The sequence below is a fragment of the Arvicola amphibius genome, chromosome 1 (genome assembly GCF_903992535.2).
Source record: "Arvicola amphibius chromosome 1, mArvAmp1.2, whole genome shotgun sequence".
In the NCBI taxonomy this organism is placed as follows: domain Eukaryota; kingdom Metazoa; phylum Chordata; class Mammalia; order Rodentia; family Cricetidae; genus Arvicola; species Arvicola amphibius.
Genome location: NC_052047.1, coordinates 38,821,142 through 38,845,570, shown reverse-complemented (window position 1 = coordinate 38,845,570; position 24,429 = coordinate 38,821,142). Strand labels below are relative to the sequence as shown.

Genomic DNA, 24,429 nt, shown 5'->3' with positions numbered 1-24,429 from the left:
GATAGATAGATAGATAGATATGTAGACAGACAGACAGATAGATAGATAGATAGATAGATAGATAGATAGATAGATAGATAGATAATTGATAGATAGATAGATGATAGATAGATAGATAGATAGATAGATAGATAGATAGATAGATAGATAAATAGATCTTCTTTGAAGAATATCTATTCAGATTTTCTGCCCACATTTAATTATTATTTTTCTGTTTCCATGGAGCCATCAACATTCTTTATGTAGTCTTGATGTTCTGATTTATGATTTTCTTCCTTCATGAAGCTATTATTTTCACTTCTTTGTTGTCTGTTGTTGTTTTCATTGGAGTATATCCACATACATAGTACTGAGTTTCTTAAGGATATTGTCACACAACCACATAATGTATTTGAACATATTGCCCTATGTGCTCCCATGTTCCCTTTCAGCCCTCCCTTCAGCCCTCTCCACCCCTAGAAAGTTTTCCATGGCATATGCACATATGTAATTTTCTATACCTATAAAAATAATCAAGTGGTCAGCCAGATGGCTCAACAGGTAAAGGCATTTGCTGGACCAGTTTGGTAACAAACTTTTGATCTCTGGAGCTCCACAGATTTGTCCTTGAATCTCCACACAAATACCAAGCATGTCCACACCCATAGTCACATTCACATTTTAGCAGATTCCTCGGCCTTTTATTATACAAAAATATGTCATGTGTATGTATTTTATTTCTTTCCTAATTATCCTAATAAGTGTTCCAGCACAGTGCTTAACAGACGTGGTGAGTGTGGGCATCTTCTCTTCTTTTTAATCATATTTCAGTTTTTCTCCATTAACTTCAGTGTTGGCTGTCAGGTTTTCACAAATGTGTTTTACCTGGTTGATAAAGTCTGTTTCTGTTTCTACATTTTTAGGTATTTTTATCATGAAATGTAGTTCAATTTTGTCAGTTTTTTCTCTGCCTATTAAGATGATCATGTCAATTTTATTGAGATGATCATGTCCTTTATTCTCTTAATATATTGCATTAGCCAATTTGTCTTACATTTTAACCAGCCTTGGATACCAAACAAACCTTACTTGGTTGTCTTGCATAGCCAGATTTCTATGTTGAAAGTTTAACTTTCTGATATTTTTTATTGAGGATTTTTGCCTTTAATCAAAAAATATCAATCTATAATTCCCTTAGGATTTTCTGTCTAATTTTGTACCTGAGTCACACTGTGCTTAGAAAGGGCCCTCTCGATGCATGGATTTCCCTGGGAAGGGGACATTGAAGAGATCTCCTGGGTAAACTGGGAGTGGGGAGGGGAAATGGAGGGACGGGTGGGTTGGGCAGGCTGGGTGCAGGAGGCGGGCTGGAGATGGGACAGAGGGGAGAGTAACAAAAGAGACCTCTTGGTAGGGAGGCATTTGGGGGTCAAGAAGAAACCTGGCACCAGGGAAAACCCCAGCAATCCACAAGGATGACCCCAGCTAAGACTTCTAACAGTAGTGGAGAGGGTGCCTGAACTGGCATCTACCGTAATCAGATTGGTGACTACCCTAGTTGTCATCAGAGATACTCTATCCAGTGTTGGAAGCCAATACAGAGATCCACAGCCAAGCACTGGGCTGAGCTCCAGGAGTTCTGTTGAAGAAAAGGAGGAGGGATTGTATGAGCCAGGAGAGTCATGATGGGGAATCCCACAGAGCTTGTTGGAGCTCATGGATGCTGGCCCAACCGTTAGGGACCCGCAATGGGACTGAACTAGGCCCTCTGCGTGTGTGTGACAGTTATGTCTCTTGGTCTCTTTGTAAGGCTCCTAGTAGTCAGATCAGGACCTGTCCCCTGGTACTTAGCTGGCTTTTGGGAGCCTGTTGTTCCTGCTGGATTAACTTGACCAACCTTGACACAGGGAAGGAGCTCTGTCCTGCCTCAACACTGATGTCCCATGCAATGCTCAAGCCCATGGGAGCCCCTTTCTGAATGGAAATGGAGGAAGAGTGGAAAGGAAAGGGCAGGTTGGAAGCTTGGTGACTGGGAGGAGGGAGGGAGGGGAAAGTTTGGTCGGTATGTAAAATAAATAAAAAATTGTTCTTTAAATAACTTTTTTAAAAGTTAAAAAAAAAAAAAGAAAAGAAAGGGCCCTCCTCCTTCAAATCTTTGGAATACTTCTGAAGAATTGATATTAATTCTTCCATAAATGTTCAACAGTCATTACCAGCATATCATCTGGAGTTAGGCATTGCCTTCCAGCAATACTTAATGCATTATTTACTATTTGATCTCTTCATTTTTCTTTTGTTAATTAAATTTATTCACTTAGTTTACATCCCAGACACAGTTTCCCTTTCCACCTCTCCTCCCCTTCCCTTTCCCCACCTCCTGCTGCCCTTGCCCAGGATCCCAGAGTCCATTCCTCTGTTTCTGTTCAGAAAGGGACAAGCCTCCCATGAGCGTCAACAAAGCATGGCATATCAAGTTGAGGTAGGGCTAAGCTCTTCCCCTCATATTAAGGCTTGGTAAGGCAACCCAGTACGAGGAATAGGTTCCCAGAAGCCTGCCACCGTGTCAAGGACAGACCCTGCTTTCACTACTAGGAACCCCACAGGTAGCCCAAGCTGTTAGAAATATGTAGAGGGCCTAGGTCAGGCCCGTGTAGGCTCCCTAGCTGTCAACCCAGTGTCTGTGAGCTCCAAAGAGCCCAGGTTAATTGTCCCTGTGGGTTCCCTTGCAATGGCCTTGACTCTCCTGGCATGTACAATCCTTCCTTCCTGTCTTCAACAGGATTCCTGGAGCTTGGTCTGGAGCTTGGCTATGGATCTCTGCATCTGCTTCCATCAGTTACTGGACAAAAGCTCTCTGATGACAATTCGGGTAGACACCTATCTGATTCCAGGAGATGACCAGTTCAGGCTAACTATCCACTAGGCTAGGAGTCTTAGCTGGGGTCACATTTGATATCTTCTTAAAGATATGTATGCACTGTGTAATCTGTCTGAGTCAGCTCCACTAATTTGTATCTCCTTAGCTATTTTCTCATTTCATCTCAGTTCTGACTTATTGTTGCACAGTTGGTTGTTTCTAGCATATTCCTTTGTACTGGCTATTCGTTTAGGGTAGATAATAATGTTTCACTCCTGGCATTAGGGTGTGGAGTCTCCTTCCTTCAGCACCATTGTAATTTTCACTAAAATTTTATTCTTTTAGCCTTTTCAATAATGCTTTATTTTGTTGATTCCCTACGTTTTTCTGGTTCATAAATTTTCATGATGAGCCATTACTTCCCCCTTTCTGATTGTTTTCATTGTTTGTTTGGATATAGCGTTTGCTCTTCTTTTTCTAGTGTCTTCAAAGGGAAACTTAATTTGGCGGGTAGGGGGGTGAGAAGAGTGGAGGGAAGGTATGCACTGAATAAGAGAAGAATCTATTTTCAATAAATAAAAAAGAGAAAATTTGAATATAATTCTTCTTAGCCACAGTGTTTTTCCTGGTGCTACATTGACTGCCTCCTATACTTTAGTCTGTTATATCTTCATCTCCATTTGTCGAGAGTTTTTATTTCCTTTGTGATTCCTTGACCTATGTGCCATTTAAAAATGCTGCCCTTTCTCATGTCACCATTTCTGAGAGTTTTCCTACTAGTTATTTCTTCGCATGTCCATCTCTATTGTGGTCTATGTTTCGTTCTACAGTGTATGACTTCATGCCCGGCCAGTGTTGGTTAAGAAGGTGAAGGCATGGTCTGTGTGTGATTGCCATGTTGTATGTGGCCCAATCAGTAGTACCATTCACATGGCAATGAATTTGAGTGTTTTGATGCTTTATTGACTGGTGGCTGGAAATTCCCTGTTTTAGAGGCTGGAGAGTTGGCTCAACAGCTAAGCACACTTGTTGTTCTTGCAGAGGACTAAAGTTCAATTCCCATCACCCACATTGGCAGCTCACAGCAACTGTTAAACTCCAATCCTAGGGAATCCAACACCTTCTTCTGATCTCAGTGGGCACCAGACAAGTAGGTCATACACAAGCATACATCCAAGCAGAACGCTCAAACACAAAATGATACAATATATAAATTCTAAAAATAAATAAGAATGTCCTGTTTTAACATTTATATTTTTATATAGTATCTGTAACAGTTTTTATATTGTAACAGTTTCATGGCAATGAAATTAAAATGTCTAAAAAAGAGGCATTTTCTAAATCACACAAATGGAATGTGGTCAAATTATTTACCAGGTACTTACTTTATAGTCTTGTCTGTCCTATTTTCTTGAAAGATGCCTTCTGTGCCCTCCTGAAACTCAGTGGCATACAACTCTGTTCTCTGGAATTAGGTAATGGGGCATATGCTATTTCCCCACTACCCAGACTAAGAGTCAGCAACTACAAGGAGCCAGAGAGCCCTTGAGAAACTGAACTTTACATCTCTGCTTACTTGTCTTTAATTTTAAATATCCACAGCTAGCGATTCTCTATTGTAAGGAGGCTGCTTGTGTGTTCCCAGCTACCCTCTGCTTGTTCATTTCCTGGCAACCCAGACTCCTGAAATAACCACACAGAAACTGTATTAATTAAATCACTGCATGGCCAATTACTCAAACGTATTGCTAGCTACCTCTTACATCTAGAATTAACTCATCTCCATTATTTTATATTTTACTACAAGGTTCATGGCCTACCAGCAAGGTTTCAACATGTCTGTCTCTGGCAGCGGCTCCATGGCTTCTCTCACACTCCTTGTTCTTTCTTCCAGCATTCAGTTTAGTTTTCCCCACCTACCTCTATTCCCTGTGCAGGCCCAAGACAGTATCATTATTAACCAATGGTATTCATAGAATACAGAGGGAAATCCCACATCGATTCTCCAATTGATCAGTCAGGTTATCACCTCATTGCCAGATATCCCTCCCCACCGCAACACTGTGTAGTTTATGTAGTTATAATGTAGTTTAAGTAGCAGAGTCCCCCAAGTCAGCGTGGAGAGTTTCAGATATGCTAGAAGTCCTGGAATGAACTGTGGGAATATTCTTTAAAGATTTAATGTCTGTCAGTCTGTCTGTGTGAGCTTTGGAACTAGAGCTGTGGCCCACCAATCACTGATGCTGGGATCCTAACTCTGTGGTCCTCATGACTGAACAGCAATGGCAAGTATTCTTCACCAATGAACCAGCTCTCTCTCCAGAGCAGTCTCTCGCCACTTCTTCATGGAAATATTTTTTAAAGATACTATTATGGGTTTTTTAGGCAATCCAAGAACTCATATTCAACATGTCAGATCTCTAGTAGAAACACAAGCCGTGTGGGAACCACAGCTGAGAACCAGGATGCACATAGATTCCCTGGAATCTGCCTGCATCACAGAGGACTCCCATTCCTCTGACTCCTTTCACCCAAGCCCAGCCAAGCTGCAAGGGAGGCAGGAAGCTTCTCTTTCCTGATGTGGGAAACTAGGGAAGGAAAAGCAACAACCTTCAAAGCCTCAGGCGGAAGCAATTACATTATGCAGATAGTGCTGAGCAAAGGGAATGAATGAACCCATGCGGCTCTGCAAGGATCTTTTCATAGAACTGCCTTCAGAAAGTTTTTTACAGACTTAGAGAATCTTCCCAGGGAGTGTTTGAAGTCAGGAGATAGAGGGCCCTATTATCCTCATCTCTCAGTAAGGCACACCTTTCTATTTTCCAATAAGGTTCTTCAAATATGTATTGATGAAAGCCAAGTTGTTCATAGATAAAACAGGGATAGCCAAAATATTGTATCCTCTGGTATGAAACGTGATATTAGCAGAAAGGAGGGGGTTTTTGGTTTCTTTCTCTTTTCTAAAGAAGTATAAATGTTTGATGTCAGATCAGTGTCTTTTCTTATATTAGCACATGCAGAAGATAATATTTTACAGTGTGATTTGTCATGAATAATATAGTTAGTTTATCCCAGATACGTTCAGTTTTGCTAGTTCAGTGTAATTAAATCCTACACTCCAGAACCTCCTACACTTACCGTTTCCTTTTCTCTGGGCTCATGTGATTCCTTGATCAGAAACAAAATAAGAAATCACAATGCTCGTTCCTAAGCCATCATGGGATAAAAAACGTGTCTCTTTAGATAGATCTTGAAACTTGGTGTCCCCCTCCAAGGGAAAGCGCGCTGCGAAGAGGAAAGTTGAAAGTCACATTAGCTTGACATTGTGAGCAAGAAGGAAGCCCACGGGTAAATTTAATTTCCCTGCAGGGGAATTAATACTGCTTCACCCTTTTGTCTGCAGGTCATAGATCTGTACTGGGGAGTTGATGAGGATGAATGGGACAGCCCCGAGCTGCAGAAGATGCGCATGAAGCTGCTGGAGGAGTGCCTGAAGACATCTGCAGGTCCATGCTTTGTTGTGGGTATAAAAACACTAACGTTTTCTACTACATCATAAGAATGTGTCGCCATGTGCTGATGTGTGGAAGTTAGGGTTTTTGTTTAAGTACCAAGAGGAAGATTTCTTATGTATTTTTTTTAAAGAATTTTAACTGCCTGCTTACCCACATGTGTGAAAAAAAATCTCTTCAGCTCTCACAAGACATATTACAAATTAATAATGAATATTTTTGAAATGGTAATGGGTGGAATGACTTGGAGTTGAGCAATTTTCCAACTTGCGGTTAGCAATAAGAATGGCTTTCTGTCTTGCAGTAGCTTTGCTCGTCAAGCTGTTTGATTTACTACATCACCACATCGTTTTATTCCCCCAATATTAAAATGTCTATTTTATCAATTAAAAGGTTTTACCAAGGATAATGAATTGCATCAAGGTCTGTATGTGCTATTGGCTGCTCTTTGTGTTGGGCACATGCCAGGGTAAAGCATGTGGTAGTGCCATTTGGGGCTCTATCTTCTCTTGAGTCGACCTTTGCAATGAGTGAAAGCAATATATTTCCTCACTCTCTTGGAGCTTGCATTCCTCTGTAAATAGAAGTGGGAAGGAGCAAGCAAAGTAAATCAGTAAAACAAGAATTCAGATGGTGATCAACACAATGAAGGAAAGAAGAGAGGGAATGCAAGCAAGAGGGGAGATTTGCTATGTTAATGACAGGTGGCCATTATAGGAAAATGGTATAGGTAGCACGGGTGAGAAAGAACCTGCTGATATTCTAGGTCAGAGCTCTCTAAAAAGTGGTTGTCCAGGCTTATCCTTGGCATGCACCTGCAAGAGTGGGAACAAAGGAGAATGCTGTGCAGATGAGGGGTACCTGCAAGGCCTTTGGAATTTATTTTAAAAATGGTTGCACATAGTTGAGAACTGCCAATTCTAGAAAGAAAAATTTATTAAAAGAAATAATTCTCTTTTACTGAGTGACAAAGGAAGTCAACGAAACATGTTGAAGGAAGTAAAGAAATGATCCTACTGGCATCTTAAGAACCACCTTCCTGTGTGTCCAAGATTGACCTGGGACATGCAGGGAAATGCAGACCTTGGAGAGTGACACAGTACTACAAAGGAGAAATAAACTTGGTTTAGAGGTTGGCAGAATGAATGTATAAAAACGGTGATCTAAGTCTTGGAAAAATGAATCACTGTGGTTTGAATGAGAAATACACTCAAAGGCTCCCTTGGTCCCCAGCTGGTAGTGTTGTTCAGGATGTTATACAACTCTTAGGAGGTGAACCTTGCTAGAGGAAGTACAGCACTATGAACAAGCTTCAAGAGTTCACAGCCTTAGCCTGCTTCCACTTGACTTTCTCTGCTTCCCTGTGTGGTTAAGATGTAGGCCAGGAGCTTCCTCCTCCTATTGCTATGACTACTACTTGCTGCTATGACTCCCCACCATGATAGATTCTCATCCCTCTGGAACCATAAGGCAAAATAAACCCTTTCTTCTCCAAGTTGTCCTTGGTCACAGTATTTTCTACAAGCAAGGTACCTAAAACAACTGTCCACAAAGGAGATAATACAAGCCACGAAAGCAGGGGAGGTGTGAGAGAAATGCAAACCACAGAACACAGGTTAGATCCAATTCCTTCATGCTCAGAAAGCTAGATTTAAGAAGCCTACAACTGTATATACCTCTTGGCAACGCAGGGGCCATGTTCTCAATAGCTCTGTCTCAGTCCAGCCTAGGGAATTCAAAAGTAACAGATATTTGCCCCATTTCATAACACTCTAGAATGTTGTGCCTAAACAAAAACTACTTGTTATATGACTTGATCCGTTGTGGGGGTGTGGCAGTGAGACCAGGAATTATCCCAGATGCATAAACTGGCTTTTTGGAGCCCATTCCCTATGGTGGGATACCTTGCTCAGTCTTGATACGAGGAGGGAGCAGGGAGAGAGTTTGGTCCTCAACATGGTATGCCAGACTTTGCTGACTTCCCAAGGGAGGCCTTAACTACTGTCTCTGAGAGGCAGGCATGATGTTGGAGAGGTAGCTGAAACTTCTACATCTTGATATGAAGGCAGCAGAAGGAAACTGTGTGCCACATTGGGGGTAGCTTGAGCTTATGAGCCCACCTCCACAGTGACACACTTCCACCAAGACCACACGCACTCCAACAAGGCCACATCTCCTAAAAGTGCCACTCCCTATGGGCCTATGGAGGCTATTTTCTTTCAAACCAACACATCCTCTAACTCCCACATGCAAGCTATCGGGTACACAAACACGATAAATAAATAAACAGTGTTAATGGGGTATAGCGTTCATTCTTATCTCTCTATTTGAAAATTATAAACCATATGCAATAGATATTACTTTGCTAGATATAAATTCACCATATTCTTTTAAATTTATTTATTTTATGTGTATGAGTGTTTGGCTTGCATGTATATATGTGCACCACATGCATGCCTGTTGGTTGTGGAAATCAGAAGAGGGCTTTGGATCCCCTGGAACTAGAGTTAAGGATGGTTGTGAGCCACCATGTGAGTAGTGGATTCCAAATACAGATCCCCTGCAAGAGCGAAGGGTTAAGAGCACTCTCTCTCCAGTCCAGATTCATCAGATCTTATTATGTAAAATCCTCACCCGTTTCCAGAGAGCAGTGGAGCTAACAGGGAAACGGCTCATAGTTGAGACCACAATTACCATTTTCCTCAGCTTTTAAGGTATATAAAATGAATAAAAAAATATTAAAAACTATTTTTAAAAGAAAATTTGTAAAACTTTCTTCTGCTGAAAGTAAAGTCTTTATTATCTGGAATGAAGCACAGTAAGGTTCCTTATTGCTCATGCTATCTGTGTTCTCTTCATAATTCTCAGTATGTGCAAGTCCCCACCCCAACCTGTTCTGGTCTGTAGTTTGGGTCCTTTCTCTTTGGTTCCTGTATTGTCACTTTCTTATTACCATGACAAAATACCTGAGAGAAACAAGCTAAGGATGAAAGGGTTCCTTCTGACTTACGGTTTGAGAGGATATAGTTTGTCATGGTGGGGGAGTCATGGCTATGCAAGCATGTAATAGTTAGCCATATTGTGTCTGCAGCCAGGAAGCTAAGAGATAAACACTGCTGCTTTGCTGACTTCCTCATGAAGTATAAAAACCCAGAAAGTATTCATAATACATGCTTGGGTGTGGTTCCATTGTTTTTTAGTCTTTTTCCCATTTTTATGTAGTCCAGGATGCTCGTAAACTATCTATTCAGAATGGATCTTCCTTCCTCAACTAAACCTTTCAGAACATACCCAGAGGTATGTCTCCTAGTGGTTCTAAAGCCCGTGAAGTTGACAATGACATCAGAGCTCTGTGTGTACTTATCACAATCCCTTAAGGGATTACGAACTTTAAGAAGGGGTTATGTCTTTTATTCCCCAGACCAAGAATAAAGCTTAAACCACATTACACGTTTGCCTACTGAAGTGGGCACAGTATTGGTTTTGCTGTTCCTCTTTAAACCTCCAAGGAAGAAATAATTTCATGTATCTACATCATGGGTTCAGTGTGAGGAAAAAGGTGGAAATGGAAGTCAGGGCAAGTGATCTCACCCCAGAAAGTATGTGCAGGCAGGAGTGGTGAAGTAGGATGTGCTTCTGGATATATGTTCTTTTTATTGGTTGACGAATAAAGAAGCTGCTTCAGCCTATAGCAGGGCAGAATACAGCCAGGCTGGAAGACACACACACACACACACACACACACACACACACAAACACACACGGCGGGGGGGGAGGGGCAGGAGCATAGGCAGAGTCGGAGAGACACCATGTAGCTGCCCAAGGAGACAGACGCCAGAGAGCCTTACCTGGTAAACCACAGCCTCATGGGGATACACAAATTAATAGAAATGGGTTGATTGAAGATATAAGAGTTACCCAGGAATATGCCTAAGCTATTGGCCAAGCAGTGTTGTAAATTAATATAGTTTCTGTGTGATTATTCGGGCCTGGGTCCCTGGGAACAAAAGAGCAGTCTCCTTTTACAGGGTGGGGCTTAGGAGCCATTCTTACTTGGTAGCCTTTTATTACAGCTGCCCATAGAAATGCCAACATGCTATAATGTCCCTCTCATCTTCTGATCTTCCTCATGCCTCTTTAGCTAGCATACTGGTTGCTCCGATGTAACTGTAGGAATGCAAGTGGCCCCGCATCTTTCTAGATGCAGTGAGCTATCCTGGGCACCTGCACAGCCACTCTGTAGCTAGGTTCCAAACAGTTCAAAGCACTTTGAACTTTTGAATAGTTTTAGTTTCTGACCCCAAAGTTATACAAGGTTCATAGATTTTTATCAGCCTTAAAAGAGGCAGCTGAATAAGCATTTGGAAGAGTCTGGATTATATTCCGGTAAAATGGTTATTAATTGGCTCCCAACTTGAATCAATTATAAAGATAGAGGTGACCCTGATTAACCAACAGCAGGGAAGAAATTGTATCTTAATTGACTACGGTAGTCTCAGTGACGTATTGGACTCAGCTTTCTTCAAAACGTAGCAGCTGAGACAAGCTTCCAAAGGGTGTCTATTAGTCACCATACCTGTCTCCTCCATAATGAGGCTAAAGCCTGACTCTAAAATGCTCAAGCTAACTTTCGTTTTTACTTAGTTATAAATACATTATCTGGAATGACCCTACTGTCGTGTAAATTTGGGAGACATCCCGTTTTAGTGCACCTAATGGCAGACACTGCACAGTGTAAGCCATACCCATAGCTTGACCCATTACACAGCACAGTAGAATAACCCAGAAGCCCAAATTTACTGAAGGCCAATGAGTGTTCACGTACATGCTCTCTCTCTCTCTCTCTCTCTCTCTCTCTCTCTCTCTCTCTCTCTCTCTCTCTCTCTCTCCTCTCTCTCTCTCTCTCTCTCTCACACACACACACACACACACACAAAAGCAATCAATAAATTAAGCTTTACCTTTTGATCAATTTGTTTTCTAAACTCTGAATATATGTCCAGTAAACTGTTAACTTGTTTATTTAATAAAGTTCAAAAACACAGAAGCCGGCTCCCTATGAATGTTATCTAACACAGCATACCACCCTGTCCTTATTCTAATTAAGTCTGCTAAAGTTTCTCAGGAAATGAAAGAAACAGTGGGTCTCCTTTTCCTCACTTTTTCTTCATAATCCAGAAGTACGGTGACACCAGCAGTCCCATGTTTCTGCTGGCACCAAATACCTCCTTCAGTTCCATTTTTGATATCACAAAAGAATGCAAAGAATTAAGTTTTATCTGCTTCTTTGATCCAGTAGATAAAATGTAAAACATATATTAAGTTTCTCTGAGTTTCCCTGCCATGCAGAAGAATGTATTAAAAGTTTTCTTGGGGCAAAGAAATAAATTCTTACAATAGGAAGGTTTGTGTACTTTAAGAATTTCCTTTTATACTTAACTAGATTATAAATTCTGGTATTATATTCACAAAGTACCAAAAAAAGATTGCACATAAATTTTAGATCAACAGGTTATTTCTGCTTTTTGAAATGCTATGCATTTTTAAAAAGCAATTAGGAATGTCATTATTAAATAGCGCACACTAAAATATGGAGCTGTGGAATCTTAAAACTACTGTTAGATTAAATTAAAATAAGTTTTGTCTGGATAACTGTACATTTAAATAGCTTTTCATTTATATCTCATTTTACTCAATACATTTCTTATCTCTGCCTCAACACTGTATGAAAACTAAGCACCCTTAATTTCTCTGATTCCCTAATTTAAAAGGAAGGCCTGCTTCTTATGTTTGAAGTTTTGAGGATTTTTATAAACATAAAAAGGGGAATGGGACACTTATTTAGACTGTATTATGAATGCTTTATAGTATGATAAATTCATTTATTCCAATAATTTATGAGCAAGTCACTGTTGTAACTGTGGGGAAAAGAAGATTCTTGACTCTTGTCAATACACACAGCTAATAAGAATTGTTTCAAGGCATGAACGCAGTTCGTAAACCCTACAGCTAGGGTTTACACGGTCACATGCTATAATGCTGCCTCTCAGTTTTTCTCCACTCAACTTTTGTTTTCCCTGGATTAAGAGGCATTAATTTCAACATATGAAGTTCTATGAGTCAGTGTACCTTGATTTCTTTTTTTTTTTGAGCACAGATGTGTGTACTAGTAACTCACATAGATAGAATGGCTTCTCATGCATGTCAAAGCCAGTGGTACAGAGACTAAACACCATATGATATGCAGAAAGAAATGGAAACGAAGAAACAATATAAACAAAATGAAAATCCAAACCTACCATTGGCAATTAATTCTGTGGAGGAAAACACTCTTGTCAGAAGCAGTAAACAAAGATACCTAGAGGGGCCAGCAAGATGGCTCAGTGGGTAATGCCACTCATTACCAAGACTGCTGACCTGAGTTCAGTCCCAGGGCGCATGGTAGAAGAAGAAAACAACTTCCACAAATAGTCTTTGGCCTCTACATCCATGGCATGTATACACTACACACACACACACATACACACACATGCACGCTATAAAAGTAATTTTTAAGATACCTTTAGAAAGGATTCTAGACAATGTTTAATAATAATAAAGCATCATTAAAGAATGTAACAAAATAGAGGAAAGCATGTGAGCAAAATTGGAGGTAAAGGGGTTACTTGGCCAAAACAATAGAAATAACATTAATAATTGGTATAATAATATACCATGGCCATGCATCATCTATATAACTCAAATATATAGAATTTGAAACATGCAGTAAAGATAGCTTTGAAAATTGCAAGAAAGTACATACAAAACCCCACGCTGAGCAAGTTTCTAAGCCAAAGGATGCAAATACTTTTCTGAAAAAAATGTTAATTATAGAAGTCAGTTCAAGAAAATATTGATAAATTGATATTTGTGAAGGAAAGAAATGGAGAGTCATCAAAGCATAGCTCTGAAGATTTAGCTTCCTTTCATTTCCAAAATGCTAGCAAAGAGATTTTTCCCTGTGTGCTCTTAGTCTTTAAGTCAATTATATAGCGCTCCGTTGTTTCATATTGTCAATATGAAACAAGAGAAGAGGGACTGGGGAGAAGGCCAATCAGTTAAAAGCACTCACTGTTCTTACAGAGGATACAGGCTTGGCTCCTGGCGCATAGCAGGCAGCTAATAGCCATGTGTAACTCCACTTCCAGGGACGCTGATGCCCTTGCACACATCTGATGCACTTGCACATTTATTTCCCTTAATGAATGACTCAAAAGAAGATACACAAAATGCGCAAGTGTCAGTCTTCAAGTGTTCATGTTTCCAGAAACAGCTCCCGGCTTTCTCGCCGCTGATCGAGAGGCTACACAGACTAACGCCAGAGCTCTGTATGTGCTTATCGCGGTCCCGTGAGGGCTTGTGAATTCTCAGAAGGGATTGTATTTCTGTGCTTTATCCCCGAGAATAAAGCCTGAACTGTCTGAGATGCATGCATCCACTGTAGTGAGCTGAATTTGAAGTTCCTCGACTTCCAGAGGACGTTTAGTTCTGTGGACTGGCACTCCACCTCAGGAACCTCTAAAACATTATCATTTTCCTGTTGTAGAACTTGCCCTGCTTTCCTGTTTCAGATTTTTTAATAGGATTATTCAAATTCAGGTTCTTTTTTAAAAAGTATTACTTTTATTTATTTGTGTGTGTGCATATACCACAGTGAACATATGGAGGTCAGAGGACAGCTGGCAGGAGTCGGTTCTCTCCTCCCACCATGTTGGTCCTGGGGAGCAAACTCGGGTCATCAGCCTTGGTACTCTGCCTTTATGCACTGAGCCATTCTGCCAGCCTGTCCCCAATTTATAAATGAAATTTTCAGAGGTATCTTTTTGTAATGTCTCAAGTGTTCCCAGATAGTACATGATGGAGCTGGAAAGTGAGCCCCGGCAGATGGAATTCAGAGCTTTCTCAACATTATTTATTAAATCTGGCAAATGAGTTCAGACTGACAGTCCCCCCTGGTCTTGACGGAACCCAGAAACCAAGGGCTCAGAGCAGGCGCTTCCTTGTCCAGCTACAAATTCAAAATCAGTTCAGACAGATGCAGAAATCCCGGAAGTGAAGATGAAAATACCATCTTTTCCATGATAAAGCTATTGTGGAAAATGGCTTAGAACCCACCCCGATCTAAAGTACTAAGTCACAGAAAGAGAATGTCCACCACAACCATCCTAACCCCTCAGCCCTTCCTGCTCCCCACAACTAGAAACCTGTAATATGCACTGTATGGGATGAGAGCTGAATTATCATTGTGAAAGCAGCCAGACCCAGAGAGAGGATGGCTGAGGGCATAGTCCATCCTTTTTCTCCCACTTCACCAGTCAGATGGGTGAGTCCAGCCTACATGAGTGGACAAAGGGAGAGTGGACACAGGGCTTTCTCTGTGCAGTCCCTCCAGCCAGGAGCACCCCAATTCACACCCGTGCACTCAACTTCTATACCCAACAAAGTACCATGGTTATTCAGGAAACTATGTTCTTAATGTGATTTTCAAATAGAAAGATGTGAAATCATGTATGTGGCGTATTCACATAACAGAATAGGAAACACTGCCTCCCTAAACTGGTGACTGTTGAGGGCTGAGGACCGCTTCTCTGTGAAGCGTTCCCTTTTTTAGGAAGATGTGAGTGAATCTCATCAGAGTTTAACCTAACCCCTGATTTCTTTCTGTTTCTAGTGCTCATGAGACTAATACCGTTCACTAAATTTGGAAGGTGTTTTCCTCTTCTCTTTATAACCAAAATAATTAGTTTCTAAGAGATCTCTTCAGATCTCATCTTGCAAGAATGTCCCTGGTAAGAAACAGAAGTACTTGGCATGCCAGCGACTTCTTGAACAAGTCGTGGTATCCCTAAGCTAGAGAATCCCACTTGTGTGATGTTCTCCCACTGTGACGCGAGGAATCTGGAGCCAGTTTCACCATTGCCCTGTCTGTCCTCAGACCACATCTCAACTCTGTCTTGTCAGGGTTTTAATCTCGTAAATCCTTTGAACAAAATCCTCAGAAAATAAGAAGTACTCACATTCTGCCAAACATGTATCTATCACTTGAATTCATTAAATATTTCATGTTGCTTTCCCCTGTGCTTCCATCCATCCATGAAATTCATGGCCCAAGTTCATCCCCTATGAAATCCATTCACCAGAATGACTCCAATACTTTCTATTGCAGCCCAAAGCATTAGAATCTGAATGAGTGTGACCTGAAAACATTTTTTTAACATTTAGTATTTTTATTTAAATCAAATCCTCCAGTAAGAAATGGAGAATTTGCTGTCTTTATGTAGAAGGCTGTGTAAATAGTTATCTGTCAAATTTTATATGCAGTTCAACAATATTCCCTTACTGGAAAAATGAGCATTCGAGGGGTGGAATCTAGAGAGACGCAAGTCAGAGAAGACATGGAATTTTGAGACTTAAGTCCTTTGAGAACTGTGTTGTGGAATGCAACTTTTTTAAAAAAAATAAATGTTTACAGAACTTTTCTGGCTTTTAGCACTCTCTGGAAGAGTGAGTCTGAGATCTTGCTTTCTGTTCTTCGATTTCATTGGCCCAGGTCAAATTTTTCAATCAAACAAGAATTTAAGGCCTTTCTCACTCTGCCAATATTCCTTCTAGGAACGGATATACTTAGGCACATCTCCCTAGTTTCATTTCTGTCTCTTCTGGCCTTCAAAGATTTCCTATCTGTCACGACTTGTCTTCTAAGATGTCAGCCTGTCTCCCGTGGAGACCTTTATTTCCTGCAGGCTCTGATGGGGTTGCCTTTGTTGATTTGTTTCCAATCTTCCCCTACCCCTGAGGAGATTCCTAAATGAAAGCACATTCTTCAAACCCTCCAGTTTCTCCTTCAATCCCTGACTCGTACTGATGGGACTTTCTATTTACAATGTTTTGGTGAATTTTTACCCTACCTCAACCTAAGAAGACGCAGTATTGTGTTCATTGTACATATGCTTATATTACCATCTGCAGCTAGTAAGTCATCTCTCCAGGGGTGACTCTTCCGCTTGCACTATATTATATGATTACAACAAGTTACCATATTAATTCCCTTCCTGCCCTAAAAGTCCATCATGGATTCTGAGGCAATCAAAATCAGTGCTGCCCTTCCTGGGCCTGGGTCTGATAAATGGAAGTTAGAAGGAGCTCAGCAAAATCTGCTTTGCCACAGGCTAAACTGAGAAACGATGGTGAGGATTCATCAGTTTATTGCCTTCTAAAAGGCCTTTTCCCAAAAGTACACTGGAGTTTACTTTGCACACCTTGGGTTCTATTGTGACAGATGGCTAAAGCCCTGGCCACTCCTGATCATGGAGACATGGTCACTGCCCTATGGACAAAACCATCGTCAGCCAGAGGAGGAATCCACAGGCTTCACACTCGTCAAAGACTGAAGCCCGCTCAGCTACCCCAGTTAAAAGCTTGTAGTTAAGCCCCTAGAGACTGAACCCACCACTTTGAAGAGGATTAATTGGAAAGTGTCAAAAAGGGCTAGAAATGGTTCAGCGTTTGAGAGCATTGGCTACTCCTCAAGAGGACCAGGGTTCGGTTCCCAGCACCTACATGAGGACTCACAGCCACCTACAACTCCAGTTCCATGAGATTAAATGTCCTCTCTGGCCTCTTCAGGCGCTGCACACACGTGGCACAGACATACATGCAGGTAAAGCACCATACACATAAAATACAAATAAATAAAATTTCAAAATAATAAAGAAAAAGATGACGAAGTATTAGAGTTCCCGCCACATGGAGACAACAGGAAGGAAAGTCCACCCCTGAGGGAAGGGGCATAACCATACAAAACTGCATGTCTGTCATGAGAACAAAAGTGGGACACAGGGAAACAGCTTTGATATGTTGCCAATGACATCAAATGTTCTATGAGAAACGGACCAGTGTGGGGAGGATGTCTGGTTTTCTTAAAAATGTCAGCAACTATCAGAATGGCTACCAAGGTGAAAAATATATTGAGCAAAAGCAGTAATAGTCTATGTTTTATGTTGCTCTTTACATAGTTGGAAGAAGGGACACTATGCACACACAGGCACACACACACGCACACACGTTCACACACACACACACACACACACACACACGTAATCGCTGCCGAGTGTGCGTCACATGCCAGGAACTCCCAGTACGTTCACTAACACAGACGTACCTGATCACAGAATTTAAGCGCTCGGTTGTATCACCAGTCAGTGTGGTTTTAAAACAGAGTCCTGTTAAGAAACATGTGGTGGCCGGGCGGTGGTGGCGCACGCCTTTAATTCCCGCATTCGGGAGGCAGAGGCAGGCGGATCTCTGTGAGTTCGAGACCAGCCTGGTCTACAAGAGCTAGTTCCAGGACAGGCTCCAAAGCCACAGCCCTGTCTCGAAAAAACAAAAAAACAAAAAAACAAAAAACAAAAAAAAAAAAAAAAAAAAAAAAAAAACGTGGTTTAGGGATTAAATGAAGTTTTTAAACATCTGAGAAAACCTTCGTTTGTCTTCCCCTTCCCTATCCAGGCGTTTGCCACGGAGATTGCCACACTGATTTCAAGAGGCTTTTATCTTCTCTTGATGTTGTCTGTGTGGGGATTTGCTAAGACTTATCTGTAGTGCTCACTCATAATACTCAGTTTCGTCATTTTCTGAACGAAGAAAGCTTTCTAGAAATGCCCACAGCTTTACACAACCTTCCTGGGACTCAATTTCCACACCTGGAAAAGGGAAGAAAGGCCTGCCTCGTGAGTGTGTGTGTGTGTGTGTGTGTGTCTCGTGTCTGTGTGTATGTGTCTGTGTGTGTGAGTGTGTGTCTGTGTTTGTGTGTCTCTGTGTCTGTGTGAGTATGTGTGTGTGTGTCTGCGTATGTGAGTATATGTCTGTGTGTGTCTGAGTCTGTGTGTCTGTGTGTTTGTGTGTGAGTCTGTGTGTCTGTGTGTGTGTTTGCGTGAGTGTGGGTCTATGTGTGTGTGTGTTTATGTGTGTCTGTGTTTCTGTGTGTGTGTGTGTATACGTGTGTAGACGGAGTCAGAGGAGAACCAGCCTGAACAGGAGCTCACTACTGTTCCTTAAATTCTCTCCTTGCCAAAGCCATGAGCTTTTTCTTGTAACATAAATGGATCTTTGTCTGGACGTAAAATTAACACTTAATCAAATGCATGTTAAGTTTTTACTGAGTTCAAAACCTAAACTTGCACATTCTTTTTCAAATGTGAGAGCGCCATCTTGTGGCCAAAGTACAGAACGTAACCTGTGGTTAGGAAATGCTTTTCAATTAAATGGAAGGGAGGAATGGAAAGAGACTGACAGACAGACAGATTGCATAATTTCACTGAAAGATGAAAGTAGATGCATGTGTATGCACATTGGAAGTGGTGTAATGTTTGTTCCGAGAGTGGGTCATCTTTAAAACACTCTCAGCGTGTCTGTTCAGAGAATTTTGGTGTGTAGTCAGGTATCATGGGTACTGGACTTCATCAGAGCAGAACATCGAAATTCCTGAGCTGTTTTTCCCTCTTCCAAAGATTTTGGCTTTTTGGGCCAGAAGTGGTACCTGGGTGTCACTGTTTTAGAGCCTACTCAGATGATTATCTGTGTCTCTGTGTCCTAAAACCCCCAACACTTAGAACCAGAAGAGCCTTAGAGGTGATGGCAAAGTTCAGTTTAAATCACTCCCCAGAAATCTCACTGTTTGTCAATAGAAAATCTTTATGAATGGCTTTGATGAGCATCTCATACCTGCCAGGATGTATCTAGGCTCCTGCACTTGTCATCTCATTGGTTGGAGGGCACTCCTGAAGAGACAGGAAGGGAAGATGCTGTGGTGACTGCCTCGTCTCCGAGCCAGTGGTGAACTGTTCCTTCTTATATTTGGGTAGAATAATTGTATGGGACAATTAGAGGATTGCTTTCCATTTGCAATTAGTTAGCACCAGATTCTGTCAGTGACTTCTGTTTACTCTCCCAGTGTGTAATTTGGAGGCGTTTACTATTCCATCTCTGAGTACAATGAGATCATCTTAGCCACTGTTACTTATTTAATTACAAACTGCGTCTGTAAGTTGTTGCTTGCTAATAACCAGGAAAGCATTTTGTAACTAACTACCTATCAAAATCCCACAGCCTGAAAACAGAATGATGGAGTGATGTAGTATACCTGCTGAGGGAGGATAACTAGAGTAACAGTAACCCCCACTTACCCGCTGTTCTGCTTGTCAGAGGATTTGCCCACCTGCAGTCAATCATGGGTAGAAAATATTAACACCCGCCCAGGCCCTATGGAGGAAGAGACCGAATTCATGTACTCTGATTACAGTGTATTGTTATAACTGTCTTATCTGATTGTTATTCCCTTGCTGTTCCTAATTTACAAATTAAACTTTATCATAGGCCTGTATGCACATGGAAAAGCTATGCATTAGAGGCTGGCTCTCCCATTACTTTTAGCCTCCCACCTCCCACCCCCCACACACACACACACACGGAGATGAGATGCACGGGGCTGCACTACAGCTTTCCTTCTGTTACTCTGTGGGGGGAAAAATGAGAGAAGCCACTCCTGGAGAGACGGTGTATTTTGAACATGCTTTCCAGGTTACATACAGTCCATCACTGAAGAGAAGTTCAGACAGTCGGAACTGGAAGGAACTAGTCACAAGGACAGTCAAAAGCACCACAAATGTGAATTCTTGCATTTTCTCCTTCTAGATCGTTCAGGAGCCAAACCTAGGGAATGGTGTCACCTGCAGTGGGTAGATCTTCCCATCTCATTGAACGTAATCAAGTCAACTCCTTAGAGACTTGCCCATAGACCAGCCTAATCTAGACTCTTCTTCGCTGTCATTCTAGAGTCTGTCAAGTTGACAATGAAACTAAACATGAATATGAAAAAAAGCAAGAAGGGTATATGGGAAAGTTTGGAGGGAGGCGGGAGAGAGGAGAAATGGTGTAATTATAATCTCAAAAAAAAACTTTAAAAACTAACTGTGGCAGAATGTCCATCCCAAAGGGGTCTCCAGCTGCGGGTGGGACAATCTGTATGTATGGAGCAGTGTATGGATTTGGGGCCAGGAAGATGGCTTCTGAGCAGCAGAAATGAAAGGGTTTAGATATTAAGAAAGACTTAGAATAAAGTTGACAATCATTTTATTTACATTAGAGTGAAAACCTTTCATGATGAAAATGAGATTTCTGGGGAAGTATTTAACTGGGTGGAAGAAAGGCAGAGAAAGAAATAATTGGCGAAGGCCTACAATGAGTGAGCCGTGGGCGTGGTTCCTGCTACAAGCTCTTACTGGCCGATTGGCAGAGCTCCAAAACAGTAAACACACACTGTCCTTCTCATGGCACATGAGGAAGCCTAGTGATGGAGACCTCACCAAGCTTGCTTCCCTCATCCCTGCAATGTCTCTTTTCTTTATGCTCTAGGGTCTTCCCACAGCTATGAAAGCCTTCTTCACTTCCTTCATTTCAGAGGTGCAAAGATGATTATTTGACACATTATCTTTAACTTAAAACATTGATTTAGTAGAGGTGGAGAAAACTTCACACTTCCCATACCTGCACATATATCACAAGGGATTGACAAATTCTCAGAGATGCTAAAAACTAGAGCACAGGTTAGCAGCCGTAAGCAGAGCACGAAGATCAGTTCCCCAGCCCAGCTCTGTTCACCTTCCAAGCTGGATGGCTGGATGTGCCTTGTTGAGTGCCCCGCAGAAAAATTGCCAGCGTCTCTTGTTCTCACCAGGGACCAGTGCCAGCCCTTTCACCACCATTGTGGGTTGTAACAACCAAGAAAGTCTTCTGGAAGACAGAGTTCCCCTTTCCCCATTGAGAACCACGTGTGGAAGCCATTAGGACTGTGTTGATGTTCAGATCAGTTCTTTCAGCCTAGAGGAGGAACTGAGAAGGGAGCGGGGCTGGCAGTGGTGTTCCTCTGAACTGTGATGTCAGCTCTGCACAGCCTGAGTTTAGCTTCCACAGGGATTGCTCTCACGGGACTTTGTGCTCAGGAGGATGCTCGGCAGCAATGGCTTATTCACCGTGGCCTTGACTTCCTGTCTCCACCATGTGTAGTCTTCTTTTTCTGTATTGTTTTTATTTGGTTGTTGGTGGTGTTGATTGTGAGACAGAGTCTCACACTGTAGAACAGACTGGCCTCAAACTCACACAGATTCACCTGCCTCTGGCTCCCAAGTGCTGGGATTAAAGATGTGAGCCACTGTACCTAGAACTACACAAGCTGGTCTCGCTCTTGCAGAATTCTCCAAGGACCACACCCCTCTTTTTTGCTCTGGGCTGGTTGAGAACCTATGAACTCAGCCAAAGCATCCTGACCCCAATATCACTCTGTCATAAAAGCACGTCCAGCCATCCTCAAGGGAACCCCTAACTGGCCAAGTGGGGTGAGCAGGCTCTGGCTTCCCTTTCTGTAACTGTTGGCTGTGACCCACAGAACCCTGAGAAGGGAGGCCTGCCTGAGAGGGTTGGCCTTGTTTCTTAGAAAACAAAAGGGCCACTTCAGGCTAGCAGCAAACATCCCGGGAAAAGAACTCTGACCTTGATTAGAATCAAGTTAGATGCAATTCAGAGAAAGCTGTCTTTCACAGTGTGAATAACCATCACTGGGCTGGTCTTTTGCCAGAACACTTCTCCCTCAAAAATTTTACAAAAGAAACTGTCCACCACTGAGTAAACTTTTCAAATCATTCCCCAAGAATTCCAGCCATCTTTAATTTCTAAATCTAAGCCTTTCATTAGTTCCTGGGCTTTACACTGTCATAAGAAAAAGAATATCTGAACTTTGTTAAACAATAGAGAAAAATCTTTCAATAGAGAAGTATAACTTGAAAATTCCCAGAGAAGAAAATGCCAGCATATATAAAAACGCACAGCGGAAGTGAATAGCACCACGGAGATGATGGGCCTCTGGCTTCTTAGTAGAGGCCACTGCACTTGAGCCTCCTCTCAAACGTCACTGAAAGGCTACATTCTGAAGCAGCTGGCACTCCCCTGGCTTGCGTCTGGGGGTGTTGACTTCCTATCTTCCCTCTGTCTCTACTCTTTGCAGCTCCCAACACGACCAGGAATGTGTGAATCTCTGTTTCTTCTGGGGTTTTCCTCTTCGCCAACATCTGGTTCCCCGGTCAGGCTGTTAAAGGTCAGATCCATGCCCAGGGCTGCTTTGAACTAATGTGATTCCTTTGTTCCTGTTGGCAGACAGAACACTTGCTACATTTTCAAAATTAATCCATTACTTTGGGAAAGAACTATGGAAAGAATAGTCCTTCAAACAGGAATATTATTCCAGTCAAATACTCTCTGATGACAAATAAAATAAATTGAGGGAGAAACGCATGCAGGCTACCGTGGAAGCCTTTGCAGTTCTAACCTATTAACACTGCCTGTCCTTTCTCAGTACACTGCTCGGGCTAGTGCATGCACTCTCCTGCTGCTGGGCCAGAATCTGCCTTCATTCTGAGATTCCCCTTCTTAATAGTTCTCTTGTCTATTCCTCTGCCTTACTTTCATCTGATTAAACGAGAAGTCTCAATAGGGAGAGAGAAACGTTGCAAGGGAAGCAGTTACATTATTTAATGACTGGCAGGCTCAGTACAGATGCTAGACATACACGCGAGAAAAGCAGTTATTGATACATCCAAGCTGATAAAGCATCCCCATGGAAGAAACGGGCGAGAAAAGCAGTTATTGATACATCCAAGCTGATAAAGCATCCCCACGGAAGAAACGGGCATGCGATTGCTTACTGAGGATATTCCTAAACCAGGAGAGTGGAAGACAGGGAGTCTCCCATTTAATTAACAGCAAGGCTCTCTACCAGTCAGAGCGCTGGTACTGAGTGTTCTGCAATCATCACAAATTCATTTTCCCCTTCACTTACCTGAAAGCTAATGCCGGGAACAATCACAATAGTAAGTGTGGACCTGGGAGTGTTATAGCAGCCTTCAGGTGCTCATTTCCTCAAAACATGACACAAAGCAGCTTTCGTTCCTACAGTGAAGAAAGCCTTTACATAACTCTTCCCAGATCCCCTCCTGCTTCTCCTGGGCTTTGTGGACAGCGATAGAGTTTGCCCAGGACCATCAGGACAACGGCTGCACTCATGGGACTCAAAGAGAGTCCTCTTTTAAACTTTGTTTAACCGGCACACTGAAGAAGGTAGCTCAGCTGAGGACATGTAAGGAACAGGTTTGCATCATTACCTGTGAACACATTTTGCTGGGTTCCTTCCCCACCTGGCATCTCTCACAGGGAAAGCCTGCCATTACCTGGTTCTGAGTATCAGAAAGTCCAGGCCACATCACCCCCACATCCAGTTGAAAATCTCACTCTCGTGGGTTCAGGCTCTCAGGTCTGCCCGAGTGAATGGGCCTGGTTGTTATGGTTCATGGAGTGGGGGGCCCCAGGCTCATCCCACGAGGGTCCGCAGTGGGTGGGAGACAGACAGACAGACCCGCCATGCAGAGAGAAAACTTGGGTACAGAGTTTATTTAGTGGGTATTGGAAAAGGTATAAGGGTAAGGAGGTTATGGAGTGGAGAGAGAGACACAGAACGAGAAAAAAGAAGAAAGGAGGGGAGAGACAGAAGCTGCCTCTTCTTCAGAGGGGTGGGAGGGAGGGAGGGGTGGCAAGATCAGCTTGCCTCAGCCAGAAGGGTGAGATTGGAAGTGGGTGGGGCTTGTCTCTTAAAGGAACAGGGTACCCAGCAGAATTATAATCACAACACTGGTCAGTTCTTATGCTAGCCTCTGTGGGCTTGCTTCACAGAATTCCTAGCTACTGGTCCTCACTGCTTCTGCATCCTCCAGATCAATCAAAGGGAGAAGGGAATGGGAGAATGGAGCAGACACTGAGGAGCCTTAGCCAACTGCCTGCCATCTTGTGTTGTCTGCCAACAAGTAACAGCCCTTCCCTAGAGCTTACAAGCTTACTGTGAAGAGGCCTCTGTGGAACTCTCCATTCTAACACAAGCAATCTTCTCTAGCTAGGACTTCTAATTGGGACTTCTGCCCCATTTCCTGTCTTCTACCCTGC

General features: G+C 42.3%; 1 protein-coding gene across 1 annotated transcript in view; it reads left to right on the top strand.

Annotated features, from left to right (window-relative positions):
• The window catches only part of Nwd2 (NACHT and WD repeat domain containing 2), a 148,385-nt gene that overhangs the window by 83,714 nt on the left and 40,242 nt on the right, over window positions 1-24,429 (top strand). Inside the window, 1 exon segment of the mRNA XM_038318123.1 lies at window positions 6,240-6,356. Coding sequence (XP_038174051.1) covers window positions 6,240-6,356 — 117 coding nt within the window.